This window comes from Prunus avium, chromosome 1 (genome assembly GCF_965620075.1).
Source record: "Prunus avium chromosome 1, drPruAviu1.hap1.1, whole genome shotgun sequence".
Classification (NCBI taxonomy): Eukaryota; Viridiplantae; Streptophyta; class Magnoliopsida; order Rosales; family Rosaceae; genus Prunus; species Prunus avium.
The window spans coordinates 61,351,022-61,363,772 of NC_142284.1; the positions used below are offsets into that span (position 1 = coordinate 61,351,022).

Genomic DNA, 12,751 nt, shown 5'->3' on the forward strand with positions numbered 1-12,751 from the left:
ATGAAAATTGAAAGATCCTTCGCGGAAACAAAGTGCGAAAAAACAATCAAATTTCAGAAAGGAAAAAAAAACAAAAAAACAAAAAACAAAAAAAGATGAAAAATGTATTTAATTTTGGGAATTTGTTTTCCATCCAACCCCCATACCTTAACCAGAAGACATAGTAGAGAGAGAAAGGAGAGAGAAAGGAGAGAGGGCTTCTTCGAAGAGAAGAGGGGAAACGAATCATAGATACACACAGAAACCCTAGGACAGAGGAAACTCTGTTTCTTCGATCATTGCATTTCAAGATCTCGATTGTTCATTCCATATAGGTAATCAATCTCGTATCTTATTTTATCTGTTCATTTTCTTTCTTCAAAACAAAGTAAACATTTTGTTTCATGCATCTGTTTCTGTTTTCATCAAATCAGCTGCTATTGTTGATTAGTTTTGCTGACAATCGGACACATTCTCTGCATTTCGTCGAATCATTGATTTTCTTCTTTTTAAATTTTATATAAATGTTTCCTAGGGCACTATTTATTATTTCAATTCAGAAATTGTGAGATTCATTTTGTGTTTGGATGCTGGGAAAATGTGGCAAAGGGTAATGAGCGGATGTATTTGAATCTCGGAAAGTTTTCGTTATTTGGGGCTGAGAAAACAGAAGCCTTCGCCTCAACCAACTGAGGCTAACAACTCAATTGTTTGGGAGATGGTATTCCAAATTTATCTTCCTCTTTTCTCTTTACATGGTTTCCTTGAGAAACAAATAGAGGGTTTGAGTCTGTTGTATAGTGATTAGGAATTTGTGGCATCTTTTTTAACACAATAAGTGTTGTGGCTGAACCCACCAATTAATTTAGAGTGTTAGTGTACTTGGTTTTATTTCATGGAGAAAAAGAAACAGAAAACCCAGTTGGGTAGCAACTTTAGTTATGTTGTAATTCGGGTTTAGATATTATAGTGATCCATGTACTATTATGTAAATTGTTTTATTTTATTTTATTTTATGTTTTTTATGATCAGCATACTGCACATAAAATTGGGTAGTTGTGAGAATGCTGTTGATTAAATGTATTGCTATGCTACATGGACCGGGATATGTGTGTTGTGTCATGTGCGTGTCCAGGTTTACGGTTCGTTTGCCTTAAGTTATTGATTATTTTGATGTTTCCAGTAGGCATGTTCATAAACATAACCATTCATGTACCTGTGCGTTATCTCATGTCAGCATGGAGAAGGATATAATTATAGTTATTACTTTTTTTCCCCCCCTAATTTTTAAAAAATAAGAAGACCTGCATTTTGCTTTTTCTATTTTCCTTGACCCATCTATCATTTGCCTTGTCAACACTGTGCTTGCAAACTTTTCCCCCCTTAATAAATTAAATTTACTTCCCTTCTTTATCCGTCATCTTGCACTATATTGTTTGACAGGGGCTGGTTGTGCTTCAGCGATGGCAAACTCCAAGAGTTCAAATATCAGAAATTTCATGTATTCCGGAAAGCATCCTTTGCTTCCTCCAAAAAGTCCATTTCCTAGCGTTTCCCCGTCATATGCAGATTATGTCCTCAGTCCTGCATTTGGATCAAAAACTGTTCAGAAGCCTAGAGAGGGAAATGCACATCACCAGCGAACTTCCTCGGAGAGCCTTCTTATAGAGGAACAACCTTCTTGGCTTGATGATCTCCTTAATGAGCCGGACACACCAATACGCAGAGGAGGTCATCGCCGTTCATCAAGTGACTCATTTGCATATGTGGATGCATCTAATGCTTCTAACATTGATTACGCAGCTCAAGACGAGTACAAATATCATCATATGATTTCTGCACCCTCTTGGGGATCTCAAGACTTTGATCCCCAAAAAGATTTACGACATGCTTCATTATACACTGAACTGAACTTGGTGAAGCAGAAGAATAAGGCATGGGAGTCTTCTTTGAATAGTGTAAATAACATGAGCAGCCTTCCTTCTGTCAAGGATAACATTGTTCTTCAGAGTTCAGGATCATTATCTACACCGCAAGAAGCAGATGGGTTTGCTTCTACTGCAAGTGAAAAGCAGGATCAGGTTGAATCTGGTCCACATGATCCAAAAGCTTCTTCTGAGAAAAAAGACAATTCTAATGCTAAGCTTTATGCATCTGAGACGGATGCAAAACGCGCTAAACAGTATGTAGTTGATTTAATTTTTTTTTTCTACACCCATACTCATAGTAACATAGAAATATTAATCTTGCATAATCTTTGGTTGTCTCTTTGACCTGCATCTAGTTTTCTTTATCCAGTTTTTGCATATGTTTTCAAGTTGAAATAAAAATCCACCCTCTATCTCACACTCAACGATCATGGGTGGCTGCTTTATGAAAACTCTTAACCGTAGCTAGAATGCAAAGAATGTTGTTTACATTAACATTAGTATGACAACTGTTCCTTTAAGCTAAGCTTATGTGGTCAATTGCATATTAAAAGCAAAGAAAAAGGGGAAAGCGGTTCAATGGAGTTATAAGGACACAGGAATGAATAGTCACCTACGCCCGATACACAATACATTGGCTGTATAATTGGTTGCTTGTGTGTAACTTGGTGCTATACGGGGATTAGGGATTGCATTCCCACATTTAGTTTGTTACAGTACAACTTCAAGTGCATCTGTACAAGCATACATTAATGCATAAAATTTGCATACAAAGTACAAACACATCACATTAATATATTGGAAGCATTTAAGGATGTAAATGGCTGTAAATGCACAAACCTGGTCTTAAATTGCAATATGTCAAACCTGTTTTGTTCTTAGTTTTCTTTTATTTTTGACATTTTAAGTCTTTTGTTCCGCCATATATCAGGATATGTTAAGAATTCCAGTTATGAAAAACTGGATAATCAAAATACTGTGAGTTCGGAGATGTGATCTGGGTTGTGGCTGAGGGGGTGGTAGAAAAATCTAGTAAAACTCCTGCTCTGGACCAGGTCAAAAACATTAACAGTTTTACAAGGAAGTCGGAGTGGTACTGTCATGATGTTTATTGCTACTGGGTTTACTTGAAATCTTAGATTTAATTGTATGTCTGTAGTTATAATGTTAGTTTCTTATAATACTGGTAGCATCTATTAGATAATAAATATTTTGTACTTGTGCTTTGTAGGAGGCTTACATCGTTTAGAGATATTCCAATACCTGTATTACAACAAAATCACATGTCATTTCTTTATTTAATATCCCTTTGAATATGTGGTTCTTGCTTTTTTATTGCTTTAAGGCCAAAATTTGGGAAGAGGGTGAAGGATAGAAGAAAGGTGGTAATGGCAAAAGGGAAAGAGCTTTTCTAATCTTAGCTGTGAGTTAGAGAGGCATTTCCTGTCTTTCTATAATGTATAAAGGTGCAGGCTGCAACTGTGGTACTCTAGAGGGCCATAATTGAGCACTACCTATTGTTCTGCTCTACAGCCTGCTCCTCGGAGTTGAGCCTGATGATTCCTTTAGTGTGTTGAAACTGCAAGCCATAATCTAGGTCATTACTATTATGCATATGCATCAGTGGTAAATTATGAATCAGAGTAGTTTAGATCACTTGGTATTATGCATGATGTTATCCGGCCACTAGTATTGGGCTGCGCAATAGCTTAGATCACCTGGTATTGTGCATGATATTGACCGGTATGCGGCCACTCGTATTGGGCTGAGTAGCTGTAAAGCATTGTAAATTAAATGTACTACATAAGAATTAGCAGTGTATACTCTTTTGGGAAGACATTACAGCTAGAGGAGGAAAAGCTAAATGTTAAGTAGTATTTATCCTCCTTTTAGCTTAATATCTTGTACTCTCCTTAATATTAACAATTCTAATTAATATAGTCTAGTTTTCTGGAAAAAAAAGTGGAGGAAGACAGTTGAATGTGAAGGATCGGACTAGGACAGTCCCTTTTCTCTTAAAGGCATGAATCTAGGCTTGTTCATGTCCAAAGAGTAATTCACTTAAGGGGCTGTCTCCATAAGTTTGAGGGTTTAGATTGAGAGATGTGAATATGCTAATACGGCAAATGTTTAGAGTCAAAAACTTTACTTTGAGGATGCAACAGTAAGCTAATGCATTTAAATCATAATTTTTCATTTTATTATTTATTCATAAAATATGGCAGTTCACTGTTTCAAGGAATCAAAACAAATTAGTAACTTTGAGAAATTCTGCAAATTATAATGTCAGTTTCCTTGTAACAGCATTGTTGTTCATAATTCCAGAAACTTGATTGGTGTCTTCCATAATGGGAATATAAATTATACGTATGGAGACTGAAATACTATTTCTGCAGGCAATTTGCTCAGCGCTCACGGGTTCGAAAACTTCAATACATAGCTGAGCTGGAGAGGAATGTACAAGCTTTACAGGTAAGTGTCAGCAGAAGCTTGAAGTACTGTATTTAAGTATTCAGTTTGAATTGGTACTATATTGAGTGGTTTTATGAAAAATTTATATTGTTCTTGTTTGTGTTACTCTACAGGCAGAAGGGTCTGGAGTTACAGCCGAGCTGGAATTTCTCAACCAGCAGAATCTGATTCTGAGCATGGAGAACAAAGCCCTCAAGCAGCGCTTAGAAAGTATAGCACAGGAGCAACTTATCAAATACTGTAAGCTTCTACCTTGAACGTTCAGGTTTTGATAATCTGTCCATTTTTCTGCTTCATCTGTCTAGGAGAAAATGTTTGGAATAAAATCAGTTATGTGAAGGATGAAGCTCTTATGAAAATACATGGTAGACCCTATGACAGTTTGAGAATGATTGGAATCTATGTTCTAAAGATTTGGAGACACTTAGATAACATTAAGAAATGTTAGTATTCAGGATAATATTTCACCATTTTCTTAATAATGTTCTTAAAATATGTTCAATTTTTCTAAAAGGACTTTTTGACTTCCAATTTTAAACTACCTGATAGAAAGAAATTCAAAAATAATTTTTAATTCAAGGAAACAGGCCTGGTCCCAAACATAATGAAGACATCACCCTAATGGGGCCTAAAAGTAACATTGTAGGCAGGATACTTGATATGTTATGTTTCTGCTTAACTATTTATTACATTTGCAGCTTTAATTGTCTGGTATAGGATGTAATTGCAGCTATAATTATCCTCTAGACTGATGGAAATTCAAATTATACAATATGAGGCCTAATGATATAATAGTCGCTTTCTAGCAGACATTTTATCTGACTAATGATAATACAGTTTAAGGAGAATTTTGAAGTCATGATGTTTGCATATAAAAATGAATGTAAACATTCTCTCTAGGGCTTCCCTGCTGTACAGTTCAATGATTGGAACTGTCTATGTTTTAGGTTCTTCAAGGGTCATCCCTTCAAAAAAATTAGCCCTAACAGAAATTATTTGGTCATCTAAACTGTGCAGACTAATGCACTGTGTCAGATAAAAATGAGATGGTAATGATGGTACTTAAATGGTTAAAGATTTCCAATTTGGCAGATTTTTTTTTTTTTTTGCATAGATTATCCTTGAAGGCATGAAGAACCTAAGACGTTTCAAATCATTGTTTTCTTAGATGTGAACACCCTCACTTAAAGGTTCCTGTACTGTTCAGAACCATATGCTTTATTAGTTACAACATAGATGTACCTTCGTTTGTGGTAATGGTTGCCATATGGCAGGTTGGTAGATCTTGAGTAAATAACTGTGGCTGATGAATTGTTTTTCTTTATGAGTTTTTGAATACAGTGATTTTTTTTTTGTCTGAGAATACGGTGGATGTTAATGTTGCATACTACACTCTCTTTGGAAAAATGTTTATTCTGCTTCGTGGAAGATTTAAAAGGCTCATGTATCTGAAAGGTTTTCACATATATGCCATTTCATCGGCAGAACATTTTATTTAAACCCTTCTGATTGTTGTTCAGTACTTGTAAGGTCACTAAAGTATGTGTTTTAATATTCAGTGGAGCAAGAATTATTAGAGAGAGAGATCGGGAGGCTACGAGCCTTGTATCAGCAACAACAGCAGCACCATCAGCAGCAACAGCAACAGCAACAGCAACGACCTTCTTCAAGCCATAGACGCTCTAACAGCAAAGACCTTGATTCCCAATTTGCAAACCTCTCTTTGAAACACAAGGATGCAAATGCAGGTCGTGACCCTGTAACAGGCACACTTCGCATATAGATGTGTAATGTAGCCAGAGATGTCGTTTGCCTCTACTCTTCTCCCATTGATATTGCCACGCCTGACCAAGTTCGTTGCCTCCCTTGTGCGGGATAGGCTGAGCTATTCCACTCTTGGCGTCCTCTCTCCACATTTTGTGCAATTTGATTTCACTGTTTATCGCCCTTCTCTGTTAAGTTAATATCGGTGCACCTGGTAGTCATTGGCCAAGTAGTTCTACTTGGGGCAGGTGACTTACCGGAGGTGGTAACTCAAAACAGGTTCGGTATTTCAATCTTTATTGTATGTCTTACGTAATCATGATTCATAAATGTTGTATGTTCCATTTTTTGCCCATTGCAGATTTCAACATAGTACAAAAGATCTTTTGGGCTAATTGGATGTGCACTACTTGTAATGCATTATGGTAGGAAAATGTGTACTCGTAACATATGTTTCAAATGAAATCTGTAGTTTCTTTGATTTTGTTCGTCAGTAATGAGAAATTGATTGGATGCACATTTGGCACCTTTTTATTTTTATTTCTATTTTTGTCATGTCACCTTTTTATTTGAGGAAAAAATATATATATGGTAGGGGAGATTCCTTTCTAAAGGAGGGGGTGTAGAGAGTATTTGGGGGTTTCAATAGAATTCCCCTTCTTTTAATATTTGCTTTGCCATGATGCTAATTTCGTGAATGGTGTTAATTCCTCGAATGCATCGTTACCTCTTTCGTTTTCATTTAAACTTCACAGAAATATATTGTGTCCAGAAGATTTTTCCATTGAAATTTGAAATTGTCAACCAGAAATTTATGTACTTATTATGATTATTATATATATAACATAGTGATCAAGCTGCATCGCCAACTTTCGGCTCACTGAGAAATTATAGTGGTACGGATATACTACGTTGGCGTGGGATACTCCAACTCAAATATGGCATGTGTCCCTTTTTGAAACAGAAATTAACTGCTTTTGACAGCTGGACTTGTTTCTTAATTTTTATCTTAAGCAATAAAATTACAAAATTGAAAAACTTGAGAAAAAGAACACCCCTACTTTTTTTTAGCCGTCATTTTGGCCGCAATGGTGAGTTCACTAGTAAAAATGGGTACATTGGCAAAACAAAAAGAAAATCAGTACACCATGAGAAAGAAATGTCCCATTTTTCAATCCATGACAAGTTTTGGTTTTAGTTTGTGCATTTCCCTTTGGACTGTCAATATATGGTGAAACGTCCAGGGAGAAAGACCACTAAGACATTCAAGTATTTCTGCAGTACTACAACACTAAAAATAAATAAAATTGAATCTAAATCATGAATCTAAAGTCACCAATTTGCAGACTCTTTTTTTAATCAGAACACAAATACAAGGATCAAGAATGAGAAGAAAACTAAGGAAGGCCTTGATGTTGTTGCACTGTTGGGAAGTGTAGGGTACTCATCTGGAGGGGGCATGACACATTCATCACCATTAAAGGAAATTCTTCTAGGAAAAGTCCATCCTTCTCTGAAAGTGAAAATCCCAGGATCTTTATGCAGTAACATCTCCGATTGAGCATTGCCGCTCTGGCCGGACGCGAGTAACATGTCGTTGTACGATTTGATCCCCCAGAACATCCCTGTATCATCTGGAAAAAAAGACAGCTCGATGTTCATTAAAACTACCCTAATGGCAATAGCTAGGGTTTTTGTATATGATGAAGAAAATGTGGGGGATTTTTGGTTTGTTGAACTTACTTATATTTCCATACGCATTGAGAGGGTGGTAGTTGAAGCTGAACAACTGAGTTACACTCCTCAAGTTGGGGTGTTGAACGACTAAGCTCCAAGACGAATAGTTTTTAACAAAATTATGATTAGTGATTGTAATCTTCACCCTCCAGTACTCTTTATAGCTTTGCTTCACATGCCAATGCACTCGAATCGGGCACATGTGCTGTGAACAAGTCACCAAAGGTGGCACTTCTTCGTTCTCCCGCACTCGTGGAAGCTCCAACAGATGTGGAGATTTTTCACCAGACCTGCCGATTTGTAAAACTTTCAGACAAATTGCTTCAAATCATAAAAAATATGATGTCAATTTGCAAAGCTCTTAATCAAAGAATAGACGACCCAGAGATGCATGTTACTTTAGGCATTTTGCTCCCGGCAGTCCTTGGCAGCCGCAGCTGCATTTCGGGCAAGGAACAATGGTACTATTGTAGAATGCAGACAAGGAAACACAGCATTTTGGAGAAGGTGATGCTCTGAACTGGGAGTACATACAGGTCACATTCCATGTCTCTACAATAAAACCACAAGGAAACATGTGTTATGCAGAAAATTAAACATTGTTTACTTCATTCATACTATTGCTACTCTTCTTCCCTATGTATCCGTCCTTTCATTTTCATCTCATACCATTCATAAATTCCAAAAAAATGGGCATGTTAGGTGAACTTTTGTTGGAAGCACATATAGTTATCATTTAAACCTTTAACCTAAGCCAAGTGCATGTGTTTCTTATTCATTCATCTGAAAATGCTTCTAAGTGTTTTTTTTTCTATTTCTACCAAACTTTGTAAAAACAAAAGTGGTTTTGGCCATCTAATAATAAAAACCAAGCACCCTAATAAGCACTTTTCTCATTTCCTGCCAAATTTTGTGAAAGCGTCTATAGTCATCGGATGCTCAGTGAAGTCTTGACATTACTCACCTAGAGTTTGTACCCATCGGCGGCCATCGGGACTGGACCTAGTTGGTGAGACGAGAAATGCGTCTCCACAGGTATAACCAGGAATTCCAAGGGTGAAATTGGTAGGCATAAATTCTGTAATGTTGTTGGTTTTTCCAAATCCAACATTCATCTGGAAAGCAGATAGAAACTTGGAAGAGTCTTGGATCATGGAAGAGAGCTCCCCTCCCTTGCAGCAATTGGAGAACTGCTTGTTGTAAGGGGCTCCTGGCAAAAAATCAATAATCACTGGCTGCTTTTTACAGCAGTGAGGAAGTTGTGGTGAGCTCCTGAACTTGGAGCAGTTTCCTTGCTCCATGGCCTCAGCTCCCCGCATGTCCCAAATCACTTGATCATCATCTTTCCATATCCAACTCAATTTCCAACCAGGCCGATCCAAATGCCGGAATTGCTGGAAGTTGTATATTGATACCGTTATCTGAAATAAAATAATTATAGTCAAAATTCATGTAAAATTGACAGTTGTAATGAACACTGAGCTGCAATTAACTCATAATTAAATTCATTAAATCCGCCTAAACCACACCACAATGTTTCAACAATCTAGCTGGTAACAAGGGGATTTAGAGAAATCTAAAAGTTGGGCTTTTTTTTTCATTAAGGTTGAGCAAAAGAACAAAATGCAGTGTCTTTGAGTAATCTAAGCTCAGTGTTTGAAATGTGTGCATGAACTTATTAGAAAGATAGTATAAAAATTAAATTATTTACTAAATATATATAATAATAAAAATTATACTAGTTCATTGAAGAAAAAAAACAAAGGAATACATGTTAATCCTTTTTTATCCACCATTTTATGGCAAGGATTATAAAATTTAAATGGACTGACTCTGATCTATCAAATGGATGGCTTGGGAGTTGTTCTGGATAGATTAATATCACTTTAGATAGTTTTGAGTGATTTTATAGAAAAACATCTTCTTTTCCAGAATCGCTTTAAATCACTATTATATGAAGAGGTGCTTCTCCCCATAAGTAATTATGGATCTCCTAAATTCACTTCAAAAAAACCTAAATAAAATGTGAAGCGAAAGTTTCAGCGCGTCAAGAGAGGGAGAGGATCCAAATCCGCATATTCATATCCTCAATAGTGATCGAGTCAAATAACACCATATCTAAATGATTTTTGGGTTTTTGCATTATATCCTTTTCTGGTCTAAAATCAGAAAAGAAACTAAAATAATTGAATCTTTGGCCCTCTAGGGGCATGGCGGTAATTTAGGTGACAAAATCAAAAGTAGACAGAAGGCAGTCATGCAGAACACTGTGATCCATTCTGTCCCATCACAAAATGGTCTAATTTTCAGTGTGCTGAGGTGGCGCACAGTGATTGGGTTTCTGAACCAATTGTGATGAGCTCAACGTGAACCTCGCCCACCAAATCAGAAGACAAAAACAGTACGGCAGGGTTTGAAGGTTCATATCCTCGAACAAAACAAACATTTTGGAATGCAAAACACCATGCATACACACATAATAATTTTTTATTATTTTAATTTTTATGTAATATAAGAAAGTGATTTTGGGTTTGTTTTCTTCGATAGAGAATTCAATTGTAAGAGGGCTATTTGAGAATTGATACCAAAAATTAAAAAAAATGCAAAATTGATTGATGGGGGAAATTAAAAAAAACTCACATCATATGTGCTCCCAGTTTGAAGATGAAAATCCCAAGTGATGGTTATGTTGGCATAAGGATCTAATGAATCATACCCATCTGCATTTTCACCAAATTTTTATGCCATTAATAAATTACCCCAAAACTTTGAAGAAATGAGAGCGAGAGAGAGAGAGAGAGAGAGAGAGAGAGAGAGAGAGGAACTTACATGATAATGAGAAGGAGGTGACAAGAGAAGAGATGAAAATGATGAAGAGCACAGCATTTGATCTTTGAGCACCAAACAGAAAGCGGGGGCTCATCTTCTCTCCAAATTAAAACACCAAAATTTGGGATCAATGTTCTAATTAAACTTTCCAAACTGCACTAATTGGTATTTTACTTTCACTTAATAAAACAACAAACCAGTTTGAATGGAAAACGCATAAAAAACTCACAGATCACACAAATGTGCTTCACTGCCCACAAACATTATGAATAAATATATATACATATAAATCCTATAGAAAAAAACAAAGAAGTAATATGTGTGAGATTGTATGCTCTGGTTTTATGTATGAACGTATATATATATCTGTCTCTTTCTCTCTGAAGTCTCTAAAAAGATGCTCTACAACAAAGAAAGAGAAAAGTAATTACCAAAATTTTTATAATAAAAAAAAACAAAGAAAAGAAGAAGAAGGAAAAAAACGAAAGAGGAAATTAAGAAATTATATTGCAATTAATGTTGTGAGAGAGAGTGAGACTGGTGTTTTCCAAATCTGGGTGCAATTAAGAGAGAGAGAGAGAGAGAGAGAGAGGTGCTTAGAATGCGTCTAAAAGTCTGTACATGAGTGAGTAGGTTTTTGAGTGTAAACATTCAAAGCTCACGCGTAATGCCATCCGGGGCATTTGGCCTGCCGTTTGGGTTTAGTCAAATAATTACCATTTTTCACTTCTATTTTTCCAATTTTTGTTTCTTGCACTTCATGTGCATAAAAAATTACAAAATATACACTATGGAAATAACATTTAGGGCATCCCTTTCTTTTATTTCGGTGAGGAATTTCAATGTTAATCACCCGTGGTATCAAACAATACAAGAGTTATTTACACTAATATTTACTAAGGTCTTCGGTAATTCTTGAAGTTTCAAAAAATTACAGTACCTCTTGAGGTTTCAAATTATTTTCGCAAAACCATTTCATGTACATTTCCTTAATATCTTTTTCACATACATTATTCTCTCATATTTTAGCATTTTCCTTATATCTCTAATAAAAATGGAAAACTAAAACCTAAAGCTGAAACAAAATGGTTATTAAAGAAACAAAAAAGACCTCATCAAGTGTGCCATATAGATCAAATTCCTGAAAATAGAATATCAAAATTATTAGTGTGAGGACCATAGTACTGTCATGGTTGATTGGTATGAGGACCGCATTATGGATCAGCATCACTGGATTATTAGTACTAATAAATAGCTAAGTCAATTGACCCATTACTTAAGCATTCGTACCTTCACCACTTGTGCTAATCAAAATTGCTTGTTTTTTTTTTTTTTTCAATCAATGAGTGGTGGGGGAGCTACTTGATGTCGCTTTTGATGATTGTGTCTTTATACAAGTAATATTAGGAAAGGGAATTCAAACACAACACATCGAATGCCGGGTAAACGCTCTTAACCCATGTTAGCTACAAACCCACTTAATTAGTAGTCGATGTTTGTGAAGGGAATAATCACAAGCAATGTTGCTGCTTTATAATAGCTAGGGGGTTTGCTGATTAACGTTAGCTGATATCGTCCAAAGGAGCCTGAAGAAGGGGCCTAGGGATTGAGTCATAAAAGGAAAAGAGAATTAATAAGATCACAGCCCCACATTTCCATCAAAAGAAATCACAGCACATATCTCATATCATGTGGTGTGAAATGCCTGCCAGCTCATGGACTGCATGCAAAATTGCTTGCATGCATCTCTCTCTCTCTCTCTCTCTCTCTCTCTCTCTCTCTCTCTCTCTCTCTCTCTCTCTCTACCCTACACCATTCCAAAAACACCATCTTATTAATATTAAGCACCTAAACAGAATAGTACATATCTGTGATTACAACATGAAAGATTCTTCCTCAAATTGTACATCTTTTTCTTTTTCTTTTTTGTTTTCTGTGTAGGCTTAACATGGAAAAAAGCAATTGGGATGTTAAAATGTCATGGTCATATATCATTTCGATTCCTGGTATTTAGTGCTGGGGACATTGATCACCAATCTGCA

At 36.1% G+C, this 12,751-nt stretch overlaps 2 protein-coding genes across 2 annotated transcripts; one reads left to right on the forward strand and one right to left on the reverse strand.

Annotated features, from left to right (window-relative positions):
* LOC110765711 (basic-leucine zipper (bZIP) transcription factor family protein) lies at positions 1–6,683 on the forward strand. The gene is made up of 5 exons (XM_021968916.2): positions 1–314; positions 1,423–2,161; positions 4,304–4,379; positions 4,493–4,619; positions 5,939–6,683. The coding sequence occupies exons 2-5, from the start codon at positions 1,443–1,445 to the stop codon at positions 6,160–6,162; spliced, it is 1,146 nt and encodes a 381-aa protein (XP_021824608.1). The 5' UTR covers positions 1–314; positions 1,423–1,442; the 3' UTR covers positions 6,163–6,683.
* A 609-nt stretch (positions 6,684–7,292) lies between these two features.
* On the reverse strand, positions 7,293–11,280 carry COBL6 (COBRA-like protein 6 precursor). Its single transcript, XM_021968915.2, has 6 exons — positions 10,710–11,280; positions 10,521–10,600; positions 8,845–9,301; positions 8,279–8,432; positions 7,887–8,170; positions 7,293–7,777 (listed from the first exon to the last, which is right to left on the reverse strand). Exons 1-6 carry the CDS (start codon positions 10,801–10,803, stop codon positions 7,503–7,505), a joined length of 1,344 nt encoding a protein of 447 aa, XP_021824607.1. The 5' UTR covers positions 10,804–11,280; the 3' UTR covers positions 7,293–7,502.
* Between the last annotated feature and the right edge of the window lie 1,471 nt (positions 11,281–12,751).